At 48.4% G+C, this 22,573-nt stretch overlaps 1 protein-coding gene across 2 annotated transcripts in view; it reads right to left on the minus strand.

The window, feature by feature from the left end:
- Positions 1 to 2,704: 2,704 nt before the first annotated feature.
- Positions 2,705 to 22,573, minus strand: part of LOC139061540 (gastrula zinc finger protein XlCGF57.1-like) — a 41,208-nt gene continuing 21,339 nt past the window's right edge. For both annotated transcript variants that reach the window (XM_070554687.1, XM_070554686.1), the window contains one exon: positions 2,705 to 3,108. In XM_070554687.1, coding sequence (XP_070410788.1) covers positions 2,705 to 3,108 — 404 coding nt within the window. The remainder of the gene's footprint in view (positions 3,109 to 22,573) is intronic.

Below are 22,573 nucleotides of genomic sequence, written 5' to 3' on the forward strand. Positions count from 1 at the left end.
TCTAATGAGAAAAAGTCAAAACTTGCCACTTCACGTTGCAGCTGAAGCTCCAGGTTCCCCGCAATGTCCTCGATCCTCCTGGTCACGGTTCGCCTGGACAGCGGGATTTGCTCAAATGCGCCTTTTTTTCAGGGCATATTAGTGCGGCAGAGTCCACCATGCACTCTTTGACAAACTCTCCCTCTGAAAACGGCTTGCTGTCTTTAGCTGTTTTGTGGGATATCACAAAGCTGGTCCTGGTTGCTGCATCCCTGGATGTGTGAAGCTTAGTAAAACAGCCTTACTGCTTTTGCAACTTTGCTAGCAAAGCTTCGGATGTCCGTGCCCTCTCAGCATCAGATGAGTTCTTGTATTTTTCCGAGTGTTTCTTGTCGTAATGCCGACTCAAATTGTAGTCCTTAAACACGGCAATCTCCTCCCCGCAAACCAAACACACGGCTTTACCTCCGAATTCAGTAAAAAAAATACTTAGCAGTCCAATTTTTGTTGAAAATCCTGCATTCGGCATCTTTCTTTTTTTTTTTTTTTTTTTTTTGCATGAGCGGACATTTCTCGGGCTACAATCACCCTGTCAACCGCGGGCACTTGTTGCTATACGTATTGCGTCATTGTGCACGTAAAAAACAACTTCAAAATAAAAGCAATGCAGCCTTAGCCCATGCATGAGGTAAAATGAGAAAATACATTTATTTTGTAATTTCCAATTAACCTTACGCGGGCCGGTCAAAGTCAACCAAAGGGCCGTATGTGGCCCGCGGGCCGTAAAATGCCCAGGTCTGCATTAGAGCAAGCCTCTGATTGATGGGTAGAATCAGCCCACATGGGCTTAAGACAAGGATTTGTGGAATCAACCGGGCCAGGCTGGGGCCGACTGGGGCTACCCGGCCCGGGCCGACCCGGTACAGAAGGGAATGGACCATTACTGCCGAGCCCCGGGCGGCAACTAAAATGAAAGTAAAAACAGGCCTAAGTTTTGTTTTTGTGAACAGAATCAGCTGAGATGATAATCTGGAGCGATGCAGCGCTCCTGGAGCTTCTCTCTGTTAGAGCTGGAGGTCAGATCACCAGTGACTGCATGGACTGTGGGGGACAGACACCTTAAGGAGCGGCTTGTTAAAAAGAACAAAAAAAAAACTAATGAGTGTGGCTTCGATCGCAATAAAACCCAAGTTATGTCCAAGTTAAGCGGAAGTCTGCAGCAGTGCAGAGACCGCCCCCATACCCCGTTTATGCCTTTTGTAAAAAGGACCCAATTGCACCACATCACCACCACAGCATGACCAATTATAAACAACCTAAAGCTAACCCGTGCATTAGAGGTGAAAGTGTTCCATACTAGATGTGTTTTTATTGTTTTATACATAATGGGGCTTTTTTGTATGTACCAGCATTTATTAGTCACTAGATCGTGTTTGAACAAACCGATTTGAACCCATTTGCCTTTACATCCATGAGTTATGAGCCTTTTTGCCTCCCACACTTGTGCCGTGGATCACCAGGACTAGGGATGTGTATGGCGATACGATAAGTATCACAATACAGGGAAAGGATACAATGTATCACGATATATTGCCATAAATTCAGTCGATATTAGCGATTCTTTAGACTGATTTTTCCATAGGAATATTCGATAAACAGTCCAAACTGATATGTAACATGTTTAACATCAGGTATCTGAACCATAACAGAGGGATTTACATATTAATGGTGGAAACAAACCCCATCGCACACTGCTGCCATTTAGCGGTTGGTGTTTGAATTGCACCAAAAGAAAAGAAAATACATAAATGCATGTAAATTTTTCCAAAAAATTAGATACACGGCTTTTGAATATAGATATATCGCTTGAAAATTTATAATGACATATTGCCATATCGACATTTTCTTACATCCCTAACCAGGACCAAAAAACCTTTTCACAGTCTGAATTTGGAAAGAATCAGGAAGTTAGTTTGCTTGGGTATTGAGACTGTTTCATCTGTTCCTTTGCTCCTTGTTTCCTTATGAAAACTGCTTTTACAAAAAATAAAAAAATACAATTTGAAATGTAGGATTTCCCATTTCTGTATTATTTTGGATTTTATTGGAGTCTGCGCTCACACAGTCAGCCACTTTCCAGAAGTTCACTGAAGTTTTATTCTATTCCTTTGCCTCCAGGAGATAACCAGGTAAATGTTGAAGAAGTGATGTAACGCTGGGATATTTTCAGTGCACTTTTACAGGAATGTGACGAGGTAAGTTCTCCCCATCAACAAAAATCAACTAATTTCGGAGTCGAGTGTTGGCAACATACACAGGCATGATAAAATAAAAACAAGGTTCCATCTTTGTTTGCTGGAATTTTTGTGTAAAATTAGCATTTAACCACTTTAAATCCTTCCTGCCATGAACACAACACCTGTAGTTGAGGTAGGCTGGAAGAAGGGAGGTTCACTGAGTCACTGGCCTGAGACGCTCCAGCTGAGGGTTTTGGTTATATTGTTTTTATCTCAACAGTCTGAGCCACAGTGCAGAGTCCACCCTCTTCCTCCTGCAGGATCAGCAGCTCTCCCACCATTTGCTGACCCTGGACCATGATGCACTGCTCCACGCCATCCGATATCACCACCTCCACCAGCCCTGGCTCTGTTCCTGCAGGCAGCAAGTCCTCTGCATCTAGGAGCAGGGGAGTGGAGGTCGGTGCAGACAGGTCATCTGAGTGGACCTAGACAACAGTGTGCTGGACGTCGCCTGGAGTCTCTTCTGCTCCTCTGGTTGCTGTTTCAACACTCATGATCTCATCTTCTCCTAGCTCTCTTCTCTGCTCAGCATCTCCTCCTCCCCTCCCCCCAGACTCTTGAAGGCGCAGACCTTTCTTTGGTCTGCCTCGAACCGGTTTAGAGTGACTACAGCTTAAAGCCTCTGGCTCCTGCTCAGCATTTTGGTCTACCTCCTCTCTCTGTTCTCCTTCCACCTCCTTCTGACCTCCTGCCTCCATCCTGTGCTGTGCCTGGTGTCTCAGCAGACTTTGTTTCACAGTGTAGGAAGCACCGCAGGAGCAACTGTATGGCTTTTCTTTCAGATGGGAAGACCTCATGTGTCTCCTCAGTTTGGTGGCCAGCGTGTAGCCTAAACAGAAAACAAAAGGATTCTGTCAGGGATATTTCTACCAGCATGTCATTTACTTATCTGTCTAAATACTAAACTCTAATTAAAGGCAAGAAAGCTACTTGATATTTCCCTCCTAGAATGCTAAATATTCAGTTTTAACCTTAAGAATTGTCACAACTTTAATGTTTCTAATATATACTTTTTACCTTTTAAGTTAAAGGGATACTTGGCAACATTTTCATATATTTAACCCTTACCCAACGTTTAAATTTTCTAACGTTAATGTCCTCTGAGCACAAAAAAATGCACTTAGAAAGCTTCCTATAGAAATATTATATAATATTTCATAAGTCCTATTTTTTTACATGAATTTAATCCTTGGCTTCAGCCCTAACAAAATATAATAAAATATGTGTGTTTCTCAGATTTAACCCCTTTATTGCCAGGTTTATTATCAAAACCAGAAGTTTGAAAACGTTGGTTACGTATAGTAACCCCAGATTCTATGAGTCTAGTCGCAGCCCTTAAGCTAGCTGCTATTGGAAGGATGATCTCCGCATCAGCCAATCATGAAGAGCTAAAATGTACACCCACCAATAGTGGGCCCCCTCGTGGTATATAACCGCAGTGACCCTACTGCTCACCTCCAATGGCTCTTATTCCCATCATAACCTGTGGGGCCAGTGGCTTAAGGGCTGTGACTAGACTCATAGAATCTGGGGTTACAATACGTAACCAACGTTCTATTTCGTCTAGTCTTAGCCCTTAAGCTAGCTGCTATTGGAATAAAGCGCAGCTGGATGAGTTTACGCCCCTCTGGTTAACACAACCAATGGACACACCCAATCAAATCTCCTCTAGTGGGGGACGTTCAGCCTCAGACCAGGCTTAAAGACTGAGGCAGCCACGATAAAAGAGGGGGCCCCACTAAAAAATATCATCCACAAGAGGATGAAATCCATCTCAGCAAGGCCAATGAGGTGCCATAAGCATTCATTTAGCCTGCTGGGGTCCAAGCACTGAACGAGTGATGGAACCTGAAGACACATCTCGTAAATAATAACGAGTAAAGGAACAGGGTGAAGCCCATGAAGCAGCCTGACAAATGTCTTCCATTGACACACCACTGAGGAGTGCCATAGAAGAGGAAATCCCTCTGGCTGAGTGAGCCCTGAGTGCCTCAGGGGGATCCTGCCCTGATGATGTGTAAGCGAGGGAAATGGCATCACACAGCCAGTGTGAAAGACGCTGGGCCGACAGCGCCTGACCAAGGGAAGACTCCCTGTAGTGCAAAAACAGGTTTTGTGAGCGACGAATCCCTGAAGTGCGTGACACATATCGTGCAAGCGCGCGCACCGGGCAGAGAAGGTGCGAAGCCGCCTCCTCCTCAGAATTATGGGGAGGAGGAAAAAGTCCAGCCAATGAAATTCACCTGGATTTGAAGGAAGCATTAATGCTTTTGGGCACAAAGGCTGGGTTGGGGCATAAAACAGCAGACCCGCCATCCTCCCGGAGCCTGAGGCATGCGGGAGCCACTGAGAGGGCGGTCAGGTCACTCACTCTCTTAACTGATGCTAGCGCCAGCAGCAATGCAGTTTTAAGCGACAGGAACGTAAGTGAGACCTGGTCCAAGGGCTCAAACGGGGCTTTAGATAAGCCGTGCAGAACCACCGTTAGATCCCATTGGGGAAAAAGCGGGCAGGACACAGTCTGTTCCTCCTGACACCTTTTAGAAAACGTTTTGTGAGGGGATGATTGAAAACAGATCTATCTCCAAAACCCTGATGACAGGATGAGATAGCTGCAGCATATGTTTTAATAGTGCTGAATGCGAGGCCCCTGTCCATCAGTATCTGCAGAAACGATAGGACATCCGCCAGCTGGCAGGAGAGTGCTTGAACATTTCGCTCTGTGCACCATTTCTGGAAAGCTGCCCATTTAGCAGCGTAAGACGCAATGGTAGAGGGCGCCCGCACACTCTGAATCGTGGCGACCACATCATGCGGCAGCCCAGAAGCCTCTAAGCGTGACCGCTCAGCGGCCAGACCCACAGCCGTTGGCCTATTTCCGGAGGATGTTTGATTATCCCATCCGCCTGGAGAAGGGCGTCCGCCCTCCACGGGGAGCCGGACACTCGCGCTTGCAGGTCCGGAAACCATGACGCGGACAAGCGTCTGGGAGCCACCAGAATCACCGAGAGCTGTTCCGACCGAATTCGGTCCAGGAGACGGGGAATCAGAGGGACTGGTGGAAACGCATAAAGGAGCGTTCGAGGCCAGGGCTGGTGTGAGAAGGCGTCCGCCCCGAGCAGGGGTCCGTCCCGGGGACTCAGGGAAAACCACAGGCGACACTGAGCGTTTTCGCGAGCCGCGAACAGATCCACAGACGGTTCCCCGAACCTGATCCAGATCTGTGATATCAGTGCAGGATGCAGACGCCAGTCGGAGTCGCGGGGTCCCCCTCTCGACAGGTTGTCCGCCGCTACATTCAGTACCCCCGGAATGTAGATGGCTCTGATGGACAGCAGATGGACATGTGTCCAACACAGTAAATCTGTGGCGACACGCAACAGTGGGAGGGATCGAACTCCCCCTTGGCGATTTATGTAGGCTGCCGCCACCTGGTTGTCTGTGTGAACTAAGACATGACGGCCCTCGAGAAGGGCGGCAAAGTGTCTGATCACATTCCTCACTGTCATAAGCTCCAACACATTTATGTGCTCGTGCGTGTGGGAGGGCCAACTATCTGCCACCGTATGGGACAAGCACGTGCCCCCCCCACCCCGACAGTGACGCATCCGTAAACACAGATACATGTGACGCAGGACGTCCGATGGGAACCCCGCGTGAGAGGATGCAGGGGTTCCCCCAGTGAGCGAGGTCCCCGCCCACTGAAGGGGGAATCTTTAACATACGTCTCTTCTGACGTATCGGGTGTACCCGGAGGCGGATGAACCAGCGTTGCAAACGCCTCGTGCGCAGCAAACCTAGCGGTACCACCCAATGGGCTGCGGACATCATGCCCAGGAGTTTCATGACTAACAGGGCTCTCACGATCTTGCGGGGTTGTACACGGGAGATCACCGTGGAGAGATCTGCCGCTCTTGCAGGCGACAAACGTGCTCTCATTAGGGAGGCGTTCAGCTCCACCCCGAGATACACAATCTACTGGGACGGAAGGATGGAGCTCTTCCCCCAGTTTATAGAAAACCCTAGGGTTGACAGAGCATCTGTCAACCTCCTGGTTTGCTGTGACGCCTCGTCCTTGGACCGAGCGCACAGGAGAAGATCGTCCAGGTAAAATAAGACCCTCATTCCCTCCATGCGCAGTGGCTGCAGCGCGGTCTCCAGACATTTGGAGAAGGTGCGCGGGGCTAGCGAGTAGCCGAAAGGGAGGCGATTGAACTGATATTGAACTCCCTTGAACGAAAAACGCAGAAACTTCCGGTGGTTTGGAACTACTGGTATGTGGAAGTATGCGTCTTTCAGGTCGATTGACGTGAACCAATCCCCGGGGCGCACGTATTCCAGGACTTGTCTCATTGTTAATATGCGGAAATGCATTACTGCTATGGAGCAGTTGAACAGGGACAGGTCGAGAATCAGCCTCATTCCTCCCGACTTCTTCGGTACTACGAAGTAGCGGGAGTAGAAGCCCGAGAGTTCTTGTCCGTATAAGGTCATGAAGTTCATGGTTTTCAACTCCATACAGCTGCCCCCTGTGCACAATAACACCGTGTAGAAAAACCAAGGTCGGGTGTTCCTCAGACTGTTTACATTCCAGGAGAAGAGTCCGAAGGAGAAGAAACTTTACTTAATCAAAGTACTTTATTTGTGATTAAAATTATTAAGCAAAACAGATGTTGATCAACAATAGTCAAGTGAATGATCTGTGAAATAAATATGTCATGAATTATGTTTAATGAAAACAGGACTACGGCACAGACATACTGATCCTCATCTCCATAGAAACGCATGACACATTGTTCCAACCAATCAGAGCTTTCGGCTGCCGCAGGAGAATCTGGTGTTGACTTCAAGTGTCCAATCCACTTTACTGAAACTTATCAACAATTCAGAGATATAAAACAAGGCAACGCCATTTTTAAGTCAGTTCCATTTTGACTTCAGTTCTATTCACCATCATCCTAAAGGAAAGCGCAGCCTGGCCAGATGTGTTTTCTTCTTTAAACTAAGAACTGTGAAGCGGGAGATTTTCGTCGTTTAACAACCAGACGACGTCCTTTCAAAATAAGAGCGCCTGCTGACGCCGCCGAACGGTACCGGGGTCGACCCTCCAGACGGGCTTTGAAACGTTGTGATCGCTGCACCGACAGCTCCATCGTACATCCGAGGTCTCCAGACCTGGCATTTCCTGATCTACCTGGGAGACCCCCACTGGGTACGTACACGGCAAAATAGCGGCTCATGTCATCACTTTATAAGCCTCGTGATATCTAGTCATAACAAAGACGACCAGATTCATTGACGTCAGCCTAGAGAATCTGAACCAGACACACACACACACACACGCACCAACACAACATCCGAATCCATTCTCATCCATCACATAATAGTCCTGGTAGATTGTTTAGAATTTATAATTCAGAAATTAAAGATTCTCAAACGATCCCATCTCTCTCTCTTTTCGTGTCTCAAAGTCAATACAGAGTGTTTAATTAAACTCCCTGATGATAAAAACAGCCTATTCTTCTGTTTATAAAAAGTGAACTACCTACAGTGTATTAAAATACAACTTTAGATAGAGACATCACTTTGATTCCGTTACATATGGCGAGCCTAGCTTGATATCTGCACAGTTTATTACACTTTGTGCCGACTCTGAGACATTTTGGGATTGTTGGTTCAGTGTCTGTGTGTTAAAGAAAAGAAAAAAGCGAGCGCTTCCTCATTCAGCTCTCAGAAAGGGGGGTGCACATTCATCACCCTCCAACAGGAGGCGCTGTTTCATCAAAACACCTTAAGTGCTGACGTGTGCTGGCGGCGATTTTGAGGCCTACATCAAAGGGTAAACATTTCTCCTGTTTTATTGCATTGGAACCGTCTGTTTACTGTTTGTCGCGGTGTTTGTGACACTGTGTGCATCCATTTGTGTAATCGGAGACAGAAGACTCCATCGGAAATTTATTTCCATTCGATGAGCGCAGGATCCGCGCTGTTCTTAGTCGGAATTCTCGTTAGCACCTGCCGTAGCTTGACTTGCTCGGTAAACGCTGTCAGCCGAGAATAACCGCAGAGCGATACTGCATCCAGATTGCGTACGCTATTGAGACCCTTTCAATCACGGCGCGAGATGCCCGTTGGTTGATCGAGGCAATTTTGAGACCCTGATCGCTACAGGGCGTTCGCTAGCATTAGCCGACGAGCTAACTAGCCACTCTCGGTGAGGAGGCTCGGGAACGCGTCCCGTGAAGCTTTCTAGCCGTTCCGACGCAGCGGAACTGCGTCCTTTAATCCACTAAACCTTCCGGTACGGAATACTTTAGGGTAACGTTAGCGGCGGTTCTGAAACACGCTGCGGTGTTTAGAATCGTGAGATTGCTACGGGGATCAAAGCCGGGTGTCGGACGACGCATGCGCGGCGGTCCGCCATTTTAGGTGCCCGACACGTAGCTCGACCCGCCATCTTGGGCAGGTCAAATGACAATGATATTTTTGGCATTATTGAACAATTTTGCCCAAAATATTCATTCACCAGCCAAGCTTCCCTGTAACTAATTCTTTAAAAAACTCTACAGGTAAGGTTGTTTCTAAATAAACATCTAATTAGAAGGCAAAATTCGAAGGGTAAATTAATAAATAATACAAGGAAAGACTATTTACTATTTTGGAAAATGGACTCAGAGGTAACGATGCAATTACAATCCCAACTTCAGGCGGCGATTCAAAACACTTTCCTTCCCATGATGACTAACATGATGAACATGATCTGCAATCTTCAGAAAGACGTCGAGGGCGTCAAACAAGTTGTGCGTGAGTCTCAGGAGACCCGGTCAGAGACTCCGTGTTTGCCTGAGAAGCCACAAAATGAGACTGAAATGCTGCAGGTTGATGTTGTCACAGGTTCTGATTCACAGGAAAACAACAACACCTCAAAGGAAAGCGACAACACCTCTCCGGTCGTTCCATCCGTGGCGATGTTAGGCGACGAACCCGCAGATGACGACCGCAGTACCACTACTACCACCGCCGTAACTGAGAAAATTTTGCTTGCACCTCTGGTCGTGAGAAAGGGATATAATAGGCCCGCAGTGGAGGTCACTGTAAATCAGAGACATCGCTGTGTCGCATTATTAGACACAGGAGCGGACATCTCGCTCATCAGCGGAGCTCTTTACAGCAGCATGTGCGAACAAAGGGGGGAGGACATCTCACCCCCCAAACTCATTTCAGGCCCAAAGGATTTTAACGAGTTCTATGGCGCTCCCTCGCCCGCGGCTGTGACGACTGAGGTCATCATCTCGATAGGAGGCATGTCCTTTAAACACCTCGTGTACATCAGCGAGGAGATGCCGATGCCCATGCTCTTAGTGTTGGACTGTCTCCAACGCCTTGACGCTAGAATCAGCGGTGCGTCCGGACAACTGTTTGCACGTGTGCGGAAGCCAAAGCCGTACAAACCGTGGCCTGACACAGGCGGACGCCCTTCGGTGGCATGTCTTTCGCGGGGGGACGCGATTTCGACCTCACCACCACTCTCGAAGCCACCGGGTAGACCCCCGGAACTTCTCTTACAGATTGAGAAGGTCATAGACCAAGCGGATGCTCTCACCAACGATGTCGAGCGAGACCAGCTAAGACAACTTTTGCTAAAGTACCAGGATTTTCTTTCACTTGACTCCTTGGACTGTGGTCTGACCACTATCCATGAAGTCCGGATTCCTACCAGGCCCAATGCACCGCCGTCCTTTGTGCGGCAATACAAGATTCCCCTGGCGTCCATAGATCCGGTCCAGGAAATCATTCACAGCCTCTTGGCTAACGGGGTCATTCGACCCTGCAATAGCACCTACTCAGGTCCGTTGTAGCCGGTACTGAAGCCTAATGGTAAGTGGCGACTTACCATTGACTACCGGCAACTCAACAAACAGGTCCCCTTGTCTAGGTGGCCTATGGCACGCCTGGAGCAGGAGCTTCCAAAAGTGAAAGATGCTAAGTACTTTTCCACCCTTGACATTGCGTCTGGATTCTGGACGATTCCCGTCCATGAATCGGACCAACACAAACTTGCTTTCTCCTTTGCCAACCGGCAGTACACCTTCACCCGGTGTCCTTTTGGTTATTCCAACTCGCTAGCTGAGTTCAACATCTTCTTGAACAAGGCCTGCCCCGATGCTCGAGAGCGTGGGACACTCATCTATGTCGACGACATTCTTATTCGTCGGCGTACGTTGGATGACCACCTGGCCGAGCTGGACCATGTCATGGGTCAGCTCGCGGCGGCGGGCGCTAAGATCTCTCTCGCCAAGGGTCAGTGGTGCAGGTCGCAAGTTCAGTACGTTGGCCTCCTTGTGGGACCACAGGGAGTGCAGCCTCAGCTTGGCAGGATTCAGGGTGTTGCCACCATCACACCTCCGACGAACGTCTCCGAACTTCGCAGCTTCTTGGGGGTCTGCAACTACTCGCGTCAGTTCGTGGAACATTACGCTGAGTTGGCACGACCTCTGACTAATCTGTTGAAGAAGGATGTGGCGTTCGAGTGGGCGGAGCAGCACCAGCAGGCCATGGATGACCTGAAGGCCGCCATGTGCTCGGCTCCGTGCTTGGCGCTCCCCGACTGTGACAAGGAGTTCCATCTTGAGGTTGGTTTCTCAGCTCACTGTTTGAGTGCTGGTCTCTACCAGATTCATGACTGCGACAGGCGTGTCGTGGCCTATGCTAGTAAGCTCTTGACTGGACCTGAGTTGAAATACTCGGACTGTGAAAAGGCTTTGCTTTCCACCATGTGGGCAGTTAAGTACTTTGCGAACTACATTGGCGGACAGAAAATCATCATTGAGACACAGCACCAGCCGGTGACCTTCCTTAACAGTCAGCGCATCAGAGATGGTGTGGTGACCAATTCGCGAATCGCTTCGTGGCTGCTGGCTCTTCAAAGCTTCGATATCGAGGTGCGCTACGCCCAGAACCAACGTAGCCCTCTTGGCATGGGTTTGGCTGCATGCCAACATTGCTCGGACAACGCCATCGCGTCAGTCCCGCCAGCCAGGCCCCCTCAGGCTCTTCTAAACCGCAACCACCACTACTACGACCAGTCATACTGTGCGGGTTTACCGACCGTATACGTGGATGGCAGTGCTTTTCGGCACGGTTCTGCGCCTAGTGCGGGCGTGGGTGTCGTCTGGGTAGACGGTGACCGCAGGGAGTCCCGATGTTACTCTCTGGGTGGTAAGACCTCACAGTATGCTGAAGTGGCGGGGATCGTGATAGCGCTGCGTAGCGCTAGGGACCGTGGCTTCCGTGAACTGGTGGTTTGCACTGACTCGGACTACGCGCGTCTCAGTTTCTTGTGTCATCTACCAACGTGGAAGAATAACGGGTTCCAGACCGTTAGCCGGAAGCCCGTCAAAAATCAGGCCCTCTTCAGGGCATGTGACATTCTGGTGACTGCACTTGACATGCACATTTACTGGCGTAAAGTCAAAGGTCGCTCTCGCTCACCCGGTCCTGAAAAGGAGTTGAACGATCTTGCAGACTCTTTGGCCAAACAGGGCGCGACCGATGGTCCCCTGTGGGTTTTCGAACCCTGGTGGCTTGAGGGACATGTGTGGTCTTTCCCTGATGAAAACCAGGTGTGTGTAGTTACTCGAGCTCGGGCTGCTAAAGCGTCCGACTCGGAACCACCCAAGGGTGCGGTGCCCGTTCAACCTGCCTATTCGGATACCGATCTTGTCAGTCTTCAATCCCGGGACCCTGCTATCAGCAGGATGATCAAGTACATTTCTGATCCTAAAACCCAGCTACCGACTTCCGTCGAGCTTGATTCCGTTCCAGAGCTTCGCTCTCTCTTTCGTGTGCGGTCCACGCTGAGGGTCGTCGAAGGGCTGCTGATGCACGCCGCCAAGCCTCCTTCGCCGCCTGTCCTTGTTACTCCAAAACCGCTGAGGAGGGGCATGATCTCGCAGGCTCATGACTCTCCATCTGCCGGTCACAAAGGCGTCAAGGCCACGTTCGGTGCCCTGTGCCAGGTTGCTTATTGGCCGGGGATGCGTCATGATATCTCGGACCACGTTGAGCGTTGCTTGGTTTGTTGTCAGTTTCAGCCGTCCAACCCTACGCACAGAGCTCCCCTACAAGAAAAAGGGCCGACCACTCCGTGGTCGGACTTGCAATTCGATTGGGTGGGGCCTCTGACCAAATCCACCAGAGGGAGTAAGTACATACTGACTGTCACCTGCGCATTCACCAAAGGGGTTGAATGTTTGCCAGCACCTGATGACACAGCTAAGACTACAGCGATCCTCTTGCTGAATCACGTTTTTGCCCGCTTCGGTTTGCCCGCGAGGGTCGACTCGGACAGGGGTACCCATTTCACCTCTGACGTGATGAAACATCTTTGGGAACTGTTGGGTGTCAAGGCTAAGTTCCACATTAGCCACCGGCCCCAGTCCTCTGGCCAGGTCGAAAGGGTGAACCGCACGGTTATCAGCATGTTAAAAAAGTACGTGAAAGCTTACCACCGAGATTGGGATGTGAAACTTCCGTTGGTCCTCATGGCCATACGCGCTACCCCTCACGAGTCTACAGGTGTCTCCCCGTTTGAAATGATGACGGGTAGACAGATGACCCTACCGCTTCACCTGCTGTATCAACGACAGGTTCAGTCCGACACAGCCCCGGCGTGTACGAGCGGCCAATACTTGCAGGACCTGAGAAATCACCTGCTTGCAGCATCCTCGTTCGCACAGGCGTCTCTGGAAAAGTCAGCTGAAGGCAGAAAAACTTATTACGATAAGAAAGCCTCACATTCCGAACTCGATGTAGGTGACCAAGGATGGTACTACATTTTCGCTCCCAAAACGGGTAACAACAATGCGACCTCGGGGAAGCTGGCTAAGAAACTTCTGCCCAGATGGTCGGGTCCATACCTGATTACAGATAAGATCTCTCCGGTCGTGTATCAGATCAAGATCGCCGACAAAAACAAGGCGCCCGTCTACAAATGGGTACACAGGGACCATATCAAACTGCACAAGGGTCCCACAGATTTGGCCGATACCAACAACAACAATCCACTATTTCAAAAGGGGGGTGATAAATACGTCCCGTTGGTTCCACAGATTTCTATCTCTGATTACACAAATTTGTTTGTTTGTGAGTGTACATGGTTGTCTTTCCTGTTATACGTCACGTGCAGACTTAAGGTGTGTTGAGACGGACGTGCTGTGGGCTCCTGGAGTCAGGTAACAGTGAGTGGGTTAGGTCACATAGTACTGTTGTCCCAAATTTTGTTTTGTTTTAATCTTTACTAATCACAATTCCTTAGGGTACATTAACATGAACATGATTACTAACCACTGATTTACATTTTAGTACTGATTTACATTTCTGTTTTTTTTTATAGTACCTTTGACCAGTTGATGTTTACAGTGAAAATTATGTTCGTGATTATCAATTCTTTGATTTATCCTACTGGGCTATAACCAATTTTGCCCCTGTCCTGACACAAGTATTTACAGTGAGGATTCACTGATACCATTTAGGGTTTCTTTCGTTTTTCTGCTTCTCGCATCATTCCTTTTTGCATCTTACACAGTCAGGGCTGCATCCATTTCTTCACTTAATGGGTAATTACACTTAAAACTAACACATGGTACAAAAGGCACTCATAGAGTTAGGTTTTTATTATTTTTTATTTCTTTGATGACATGAAATGCACTTTTGTCGTGTCTACATTGAAGTGCCTACACTGTGCTCTCTCTCCTCTGCTGAGCTTGTGAGGATCCTGCGTCCTGGGGGTGGATCCGTGACTCGTCATCTGCATCGACTACTCCTGGGTGGTGGTCCGGCTCGTTGGCCTTGGACGACTGTGGTTCCGGCATGGCTGCTGGGACACCTCATTCGTTGGGATTACTGTCACCTGCTCTTCCCTTTTTGTGGATTACGATAAGTACTCTTTCAAAGTTCAATTTTTATTTGGAATATTACCCTGCCTGCGGATACAACAATCGATTTTTAATTGGAATACTACCCTGTTCGTGGATACGTTCAAGATTTGCTCCTGCTTTGCTTTATTGCCCGTGAGGATATGACGTTGCTGTTGCTTCGTTTATGGCTTCCATGGGGAATAATTAATAACCTGCTGACTTGTGTTCTTCCTGAGGAGTATGCGAGGCTGTTCTCCGGCGTGGGGTTCGTACCTCACCACAGATGGCTGTTCCCTTGGGATCGCATCCAGTTCTGTTGTCAAGATTCTTCATAACTTGGGTTTGTTCAACGACCAAGTGGTCTCTTGAAGGACCACATTGACCTTGAAAAGGGGGGATATGTAAGGTTATGAAGTTCATGGTTTTCAACTCCATACAGCTGCCCCCTGTGCACAATAACACCGTGTAGAAAAACCAAGGTCGGGTGTTCCTCAGACTGTTTACATTCCAGGAGAAGAGTCCGAAGGAGAAGAATAAACTTTACTTAATCAAAGTACTTTATTTGTGATTAAAATTATTAAGCAAAACAGATGTTGATCAACAATAATCAAGTGAATGATCTGTGAAATAAATATGTCATGAATTATGTTTAATGAAAACAGGACTACGGCACAGACATACTGATCCTCATCTCCATAGAAACGCATGACACATTGTTCCAACCAATCAGAGCTTTCGGCTGCCGCAGGAGAATCTGGTGTTGACTTCAAGTGTCCAATCCACTTTACTGAAACTTATCAACAATTCAGAGATATAAAACAAGGCAACGCCATTTTTAAGTCAGTTCCATTTTGACTTCAGTTCTATTCACCATCATCCTAAAGGAAAGCGCAGCCTGGCCAGATGTGTTTTCTTCTTTAAACTAAGAACTGTGAAGCGGGAGATTTTCGTCGTTTAACAACCAGACGACGTCCTTTCAAAATAAGAGCACCTGCTGACGCCGCCGAACGGTACCGGGGTCGACCCTCCAGACGGGCTTTGAAACGTTGTGATCGCTGCACCGACAGCTCCATCGTACATCCGAGGTCTCCAGACCTGGCATTTCCTGATCTACCTGGGAGACCCCCACTGGGTACGTACACGGCAAAATAGCGGCTCATGTCATCACTTTATAAGCCTCGTGATATCTAGTCATAACAAAGACGACCAGATTCATTGACGTCAGCCTAGAGAATCTGAACCAGACACACACACACACACACGCACGCACCAACACAACATCCGAATCCATTCTCATCCATCACAGAGTAGTCCTGGTAGATTGTTTAGAATTTATAATTCAGAAATTAAAGATTCTCAAACGATCCCATCTCTCTCTCTTTTCTTGTCTCAAAGTCAATACAGAGTGTTTAATTAAACTCCCTGATGATAAAAACAGCCTATTCTTCTGTTTATAAAAAGTGAACTACCTACAGTGTATTAAAATAGTATTAAAATACAACTTTAGATAGAGACATCACTTTGATTCCGTTACATCCGCGAGGGACTCGGGAAATAGCGTCCTTGGACAGAAGTTCCCGCAGCTCCAGCTCTAGCGCCTGAGACTGTACTTGCGATGTGAACGTCGTCTCCACGATCCTGTTGAAGGGAGGTGGAGTGGCCTGAAAATGAAGTGTGTGACCGCAATGAATGGTGTCCGAAATCCATTTGCTCATGATACAAAGGCGGCGCCACTCGTGCGCGCGTTCCGACAGTGGACGCGTGTGCGCGGTCACGTGAACAACGTCCGAGGGTTGTGTATGCGCCCTTACCGCCGTCGCCCGTACCAGAGAACTGGGGGCGACCCATGGAGGGCTGCGCTCGAAAGGGCGATTGCGAAACAGCTGGAACAGGCTGGTCCACACCATGGAGCGTGAAGTCCGAGAGTGAAGGACGAGTGGGAGCCGGGCCCGTGCACGGGGGCGACAGAGTGCCAGCGGATGGAGCCGCGCACTGTGCCGCCGCGCGTGGTCGAGACAACGACCTGACATCCCGCCCCACCCAACGGTGTGGGGAGAGCGGGAAGAGTTGGGCCTGGCCGGAGCGCAAATGGAGCGCACCCTTACGGCTGGCCGTGTATTATGACTGCCTGTACCTGCAGGAACATGTGTGCGTGCAGCAATGCTTGGTGTGGGGAACATGTGTGAGAACTCGGCAGAGGATTCTGCGGAGGACTGTAGGATTATGCTCTTTGAGTGACGTTTTTTGGGTTTTATTTCAAAACCAACAACAACATCAGAACAATCAGTAACACACACATTCCCCCCAAAGAGTCACTTCCGTGGCTGCTTTCTGCGAGGCTCCTGCACTTGGGACTGCCAAGACTGTGTCTGCTGGCCCCGCCGGAACCGTTGTAAGCCATCTCGCTGGTCCCGCTGATGTGGAGCCGAAGCAGGAGGCCGGTTCCGTGGAGCGGGCGGTGCAGCTGGACGTCTGAAGCTTCCGCGCCGTTTGTCCCATCCTCTGGCTGAACGGCCGGAGTGCGAGGCTGACCGAGGGTGGACCAGGTCTCGCACCATAGCCGATAGTTCGGCCATCTTCTGAGCCCGCTCAATGACGCCCCTAAGATGGGGACCAAACAGAACATCGGTGGTGATGGGGCCGTCTAGCATCTCCCTTTGCAGATGTTCCGGAATAGAGGGCAGGGCCTTCAGCCAGATCGCTCGCTGGATGAGGGTCTGCCAGGCAGCGATGCGAGCAGAACCGGTGAGCACAGCAGCACACAGATTGAGGATAGCATCAGCAGTCTTAGTAATGACGGCTTTCGACTCCTCGGGAGCTTCCAGCTCCTCCATCATCTTTGAGACGCCGAAGGCAAGAAGGGCGATGTTATTCGCTGCAGCGCCGGTCTGAAAGGCACACTGATGTGCGCGGTCGGTGAGCCGCGTTAGCAGCTGGTCATGTTTTGAAGTGGGAAAAGCTCACGGGCCAGCGAGGTGGTTCTTGGCGCCAAACAGCGAGGCCAAGTCCGGCTCTAGCGGAGGAACGGACGGCCAGCCTTGGTCGGAAAACCCCTCGACCTTGGTGATGGGCGCATACGTGGAGACTGGCGCCTTGAGCTTGGCAGGCTCGGAGAAGGCGGCAGACCAGCAGCTCATAGCAGCGGGGAAGCGCGGCCAGATAGGGTCTGGACAGCGTGTCTGAGTCGCCCCGAAAATTCCCGCCAAATCATCCGCTTCAGGCGGTGCCGGTTCTGGCACAGCTATCCCCTTGCGGGCTGCTGCCGCAGAAATTATGGCGGGCAGCTCCTGGAGCAGTGCTCTTACTGCTGGCAGGGAGGAACGAGAAGCCACTGGGGCAGGAGGACCCGCTGAGCGAAGCTCGTCGACCTCCGTTATGTCTAGGAAGGATGCCGCCTCATCGTAGTTTTCGCTGTCGGTGACGTCATCCAGCCGGTTGAAGCCAGCCAGCTCCTGACCGGCGTCGAAGAAATACAAAGCCTTGTCCAGCGGGTACGAGTCAGCGACCGGAAATTCTTCGTCGGCGGCGGGAGTGAAGTACTCGACCCGGCGAATCTTCTCCGCCACGGGCAGAGCGGCACAGAACGGGCACGAGGCCTGCGGGGTCAAGGCCAGGCCAGCGTGGTGAGCCCCGAGACAGACCTCACACTTAGCGTGCAGGTCACCGCTGGAAATGGAGCCCGTCTGGCAGGTCGGGCAGGGTCTGGCATCGCTGGACATGGCTGGTAAGTCGTCTTTGGATAATGTTGCTCTTTTTAGGATAATATTTGCTCTTTAATAAAGCTCTCAAGCTTGGCATGAAGAGAAAAAGGAGGTGAGCAGTGTGGTCACTGCGGTTATATACCACGAGGGGGCCCACTATTGGTGGGCGTACATTTTAGCTCTTCATGACTGGCTGATGCGGAGATCATCCTTCCAATAGCAGCTAGCTTAAGGGCTAAGACTAGACGAAATAGAACTACAAAAAATGAAAAAATCAAATCATTTTTTGTGTGTTATGTCCAGATGACCTCTTTTGTGGGTAAGTTGTCACAGCCTTGGAGTGTCACAAATAGGCGTAAAAATATTTTTTTCTCACTTTGTAGTTTTTGTTTGATGTCATATTTTCTAAAATACACACGTTAAAGTCCTTTGAGCACAAAAAAATGCACTTACAAAGATGGCCAGTTGAACACTTTATTAAAGCACATGAACAAAAAAAAGTGTGCGTGTGTGCATGTGTGTGTGTGTGTGTGTGTGTGTGTGTGTGAGAGAGAGAGAGAGAGAGAGAGAGAGAGAGAGAGAGAGAGAGAGAGAGAAACACAGAGGGGAGTGAGCTAACAGCTGTGGGTTAAGCACTCAGCTGATAAGTGCTCCTCGCACACTGCCTGTCCATATTTTCTGCCAAAGCGTGCATGCAAGCCTGCGCTTCGGTATGTAGTTCACCGCGGTGGTGGAGTAGGTGAAGGCGAAGAGGGAGGACAGAACCGCTCTGCTTCTCATCTGCAGCAGCTGTATGTTGCGACGAGCTGAAATTAAAATAAATGAATAAATAAATAAAATATGCAATTAGGTTGGCGAATTATAATAAAACTAAATAAATTACCTTGTCCAAGTTGTCAACAGCCCTTTTGCAGTGGTTGTAATCAAGGATTACAGTCGGCTTCTGCTGCGATCCCTCCTGGATCTCAACCCGATGGTGTTTGGTGCTGAGGAGCAGAACGTCCCGTCTGCGCTTCGGTATGTAGGTCACCGCGGTGGTGGTGGAGATGACGGCGAAGAGGGAGGACAGAACCGCTCTGCTTCTCATCTGGAGCAGCTGTGGTGGCAGCTCTGGCTTGTTGCGCCTAACTGTTCCCACAAGACACATTTTATTTCGGAGCAGCTCTTCTCCAAGGGCTAATGATGTGAAAAAATTGTCCGTGGTCAGAGGCGGATTTAGCAATTTGGGGGCCCAAGGCGAACACAGACATGGGGCCCCTTACATAAAATTTTCAACAATCTTACCTTTAACTGGATTTGCGAAACTCTCCCCTCTTCTGACATGAGTTATTTTCCCTTTTTATTAGTCCTCCTCTTTTTTCCTGTTTTTCCCTCCTTTTGAGTGCTTTCAATATTTGCTCTGCTTTCTTTTTCCTGTCAGTGCTCCTGTGCTGTTGCCTTTGTTTTTTTTTTTTTCTATTTTCCATTTTGGTCTTTGTTTTCCTCCTTTTAAACATTTTCCATTGTCTTTCCTTTCTGCTTCCTTTTGATGTTTATCGAGAAACGACGTCACTTTCAGAAGTGAAAATAAAAGCTTTTATGAAACATGCAGCTTCTTTCTCTTATTGGAGCCACTAGGATAACTTCATGTCATGCTTAATGTTTTGACTATCGCTTTGAGTTTGTTACGAACGCTCCCACCTCTCTTCTTATTATTATTTGTGGTCTTATGGCACTTGGCAAACAACCATTTGGTGCATTACCGCCACCAACTGGATTGGAGTGGAATGACTACCAATCACTTCCTGTTTGTGCATCGCCGTCTTAATGACCCTCTTATGACCATAATTATAACAGGGCCGCCTGGTATTTTTTTTTAATCTTGTGGCTGTAAAATTGTAATAAAAAGTACAAAGTGTGTGTAACTCTTCTTTTTTCAGAACAACCTCAGCTTTCAGTGTATGGTTTGTATTTAGAATTTATTTCTATTAAAGCCTTTAAAAAATCAGCTTAAAAGTGAGAAAAGCAAAAAACGGAATTGAATTTTTTTACATTTATTACTGAACAGGAACTTCAAAATTACTGGGTGAACAATTTGGAATGAACAATTTAAACTTTGATTTGTAATGCATCTATTCTTAAAAAAGTTTAAACCTTGGTATCTTTTTTAGCAGTTTTTAGGACCGTTTATTTTTGTAAACTTTCTGACGTTTTTATTTGATGTGGTAGACCTTGAAGCAGTTTCTCTTCAGCTACAGGCAGAGTCCTGCACACCTCACACTGCCATGGGGTGCAGACGTGCACTGCTATACCAAAAACTTTTTGTTTTAGCAAATGTAATTATTTATTGTAAAAAGATAAATAATGCTGGAATGTGTCACGCAGTCTCCCTCACAACCATCGACCTCCTCAAGGGAGGAACCGCAGAGCCGCTCAGACCATCCGAACTCCATTACTCAACATCCCCAGTGCCAGTCTTCCGGTTCACGTCACCCGCCAAGTCTACTTGAGGAAATGCCGCACAACGCCGAATCACTCAGTCATCGTTCTCACCGAACCGAACTCAGAGTCTAGACCAGATCGTCTCAGATCACTCAGCCTATGCAAACCAGATCAGCCAGATCTAAGAGACCTGACAACTCTTAGAAGTCAGCCCTGTGCTGTGGGAGCCGCTGTGCTCAGCTGTTTCTTCATACCGCTGCGCACCCGGCTCCTAGATTAAACAGCGTGATCACTCCACCCGGCGTCAGTCACTCCGCGCTTGGGTTAAGAAGCCACGCCACATCTCCAACTCTCGCTCAGCTCGAGTCAGCCACTACAGAATGAAGCTGAATCTTACAATTAGCAAATAGTTGAGGGTTGTTCAAATAAAAAAATAAAGAATGAACAAACGTTCATAACCTGGTTCACTGGAGATCTGTCCTTCTTCGTGGTCACTGTCTTCAGATATAAGCCTTCTGGGACACCTAATAGATCGTGTTGATTTTCTTTGAGGCATTTCCATAATTTCATGCTGGTTTTTATGCTAATTAGCTTCCCCGTTCCGTTATCCGCTTTCACCGCGGCGCTGCGCTCCGTTTCAATCAGGCTGTACAGCAGGATTTCCCCTCGTAGCGATATTTTCCATAACTCTGATTGCTTCATGCTATACAGGTGCTGGCCAGTAAATTAGAATATCATCAAAAGGTTGAAAATATTTCAGTAATTCCATTCAAAACGTGAAACTTGTACATTATATTCATGCAATGCACACAGACCAATGTATTTCCAATGTTCATTACATTTAAATTTGATATTCATAAGTGACAACTAATGAAAACTCTAAATTTGGTATCTCAAAAAATTAGAATATTCTGAAAAGGCTGAATATAGAAGACACCTGCTGCCACTCTAATCAGCTGATTTACTCAAAACACCTGCAAAGGCCTTTAAAAGGTCCCTCAGTCTTGTTTTGAAGGCACCACAATTATGGGGAAGACTTCTGACTTAACAGCTGTCCAAAAGACAATCATTGACACCTTGCACAAGGAGGGCAAGACACAAAAGGTGATTGCTAAAGAATCTGGCTGTTCGCAGAGCTCTGTGTCCAAGCACATTAACAGACAGGCGAAGGGACGGAAAAAATGTGGTAGAAAAAGTGTACAAGCTCTAGGGATAACCGCACCCTGCAGAGAATTGTGACGACAAACCCATTCAAAAATGTGGGGGAGATCCACAAAGAGTGGACTGCAGCTGGAGTCAGCGCTTCAAGAACCACCACGAGGAGACTCATGAAAGACATGGGATTCAGGTGTCGCATTCCGTGTGTCAAGCCACTCTTGAACATGAAACAGCGCAAGAAGCGTCTCGCCTGGGCCAAGGACAAAAAGGACTGGACTGATGCTGAGTGGTCCAATGTTATGTTTTCTGATGAAAGCAAGTTCTGCATTTCCTTTGGAAATCAAGGACCCAGAGTCTGGAGGAAGAGCGGAGAAGCACAGAATCCACGTTGCATGAGGTCCAGTGTAAAGTTTCCACCGTCAGTGATGGTGTGGGGTGCCATGTCATCTGCCGGTGTTGGCCCACTCTGTTTCCTGAGGTCCAGGGTCAATGCAGCCGTCTACCAGGAAGTTTTAGAGCACTTCATGCTTCCTGCTGCTGACCAACTTTATGGGGATGCAGACTTCACCTTTCAACAGGACTTGGCACCTGCACACAGTGCCAAAACCACCAGCACCTGGTTCAAGGACCATGGTATCCCTGTCCTTGATTGGCCAGCAAACTCGCCTGACCTTAACCCCATAGAAAATCTATGGGGTATTGTGAAGCGGAGGATGCAATACGCTAGACCCAACAATGCAGAGGAACTGAAGACGACTATCAGAGCAACCTGGGCTCTCATAACACCTGAGCAGTGCCACAGACTGATCGAGTCCATGCCACGCCGCATTACTGCAGTTATTGAGGCAAAAGGAGCCCCGACTAAGTATTGAGTGCTATACATGCACATTCTTTTCATGTTCATTCTTTTCAGTTGGCCAACATTAGAGAAACAAACATTTTTTCATTGGCCTTTAGAATATTCTAATTTTCTGAGATACCAGATTTGATGTTTTCATTGGTTGTCACCTATAAATATAAAAATTAAACGTAATAAACATCGGAAATACATTGGTCTGTGTGCATTGCATGAATATAATGTACAAGTTTCACGTTT

Source organism: Nothobranchius furzeri, chromosome 9, assembly GCF_043380555.1.
Source record: "Nothobranchius furzeri strain GRZ-AD chromosome 9, NfurGRZ-RIMD1, whole genome shotgun sequence".
Taxonomy (NCBI): Eukaryota; Metazoa; Chordata; class Actinopteri; order Cyprinodontiformes; family Nothobranchiidae; genus Nothobranchius; species Nothobranchius furzeri.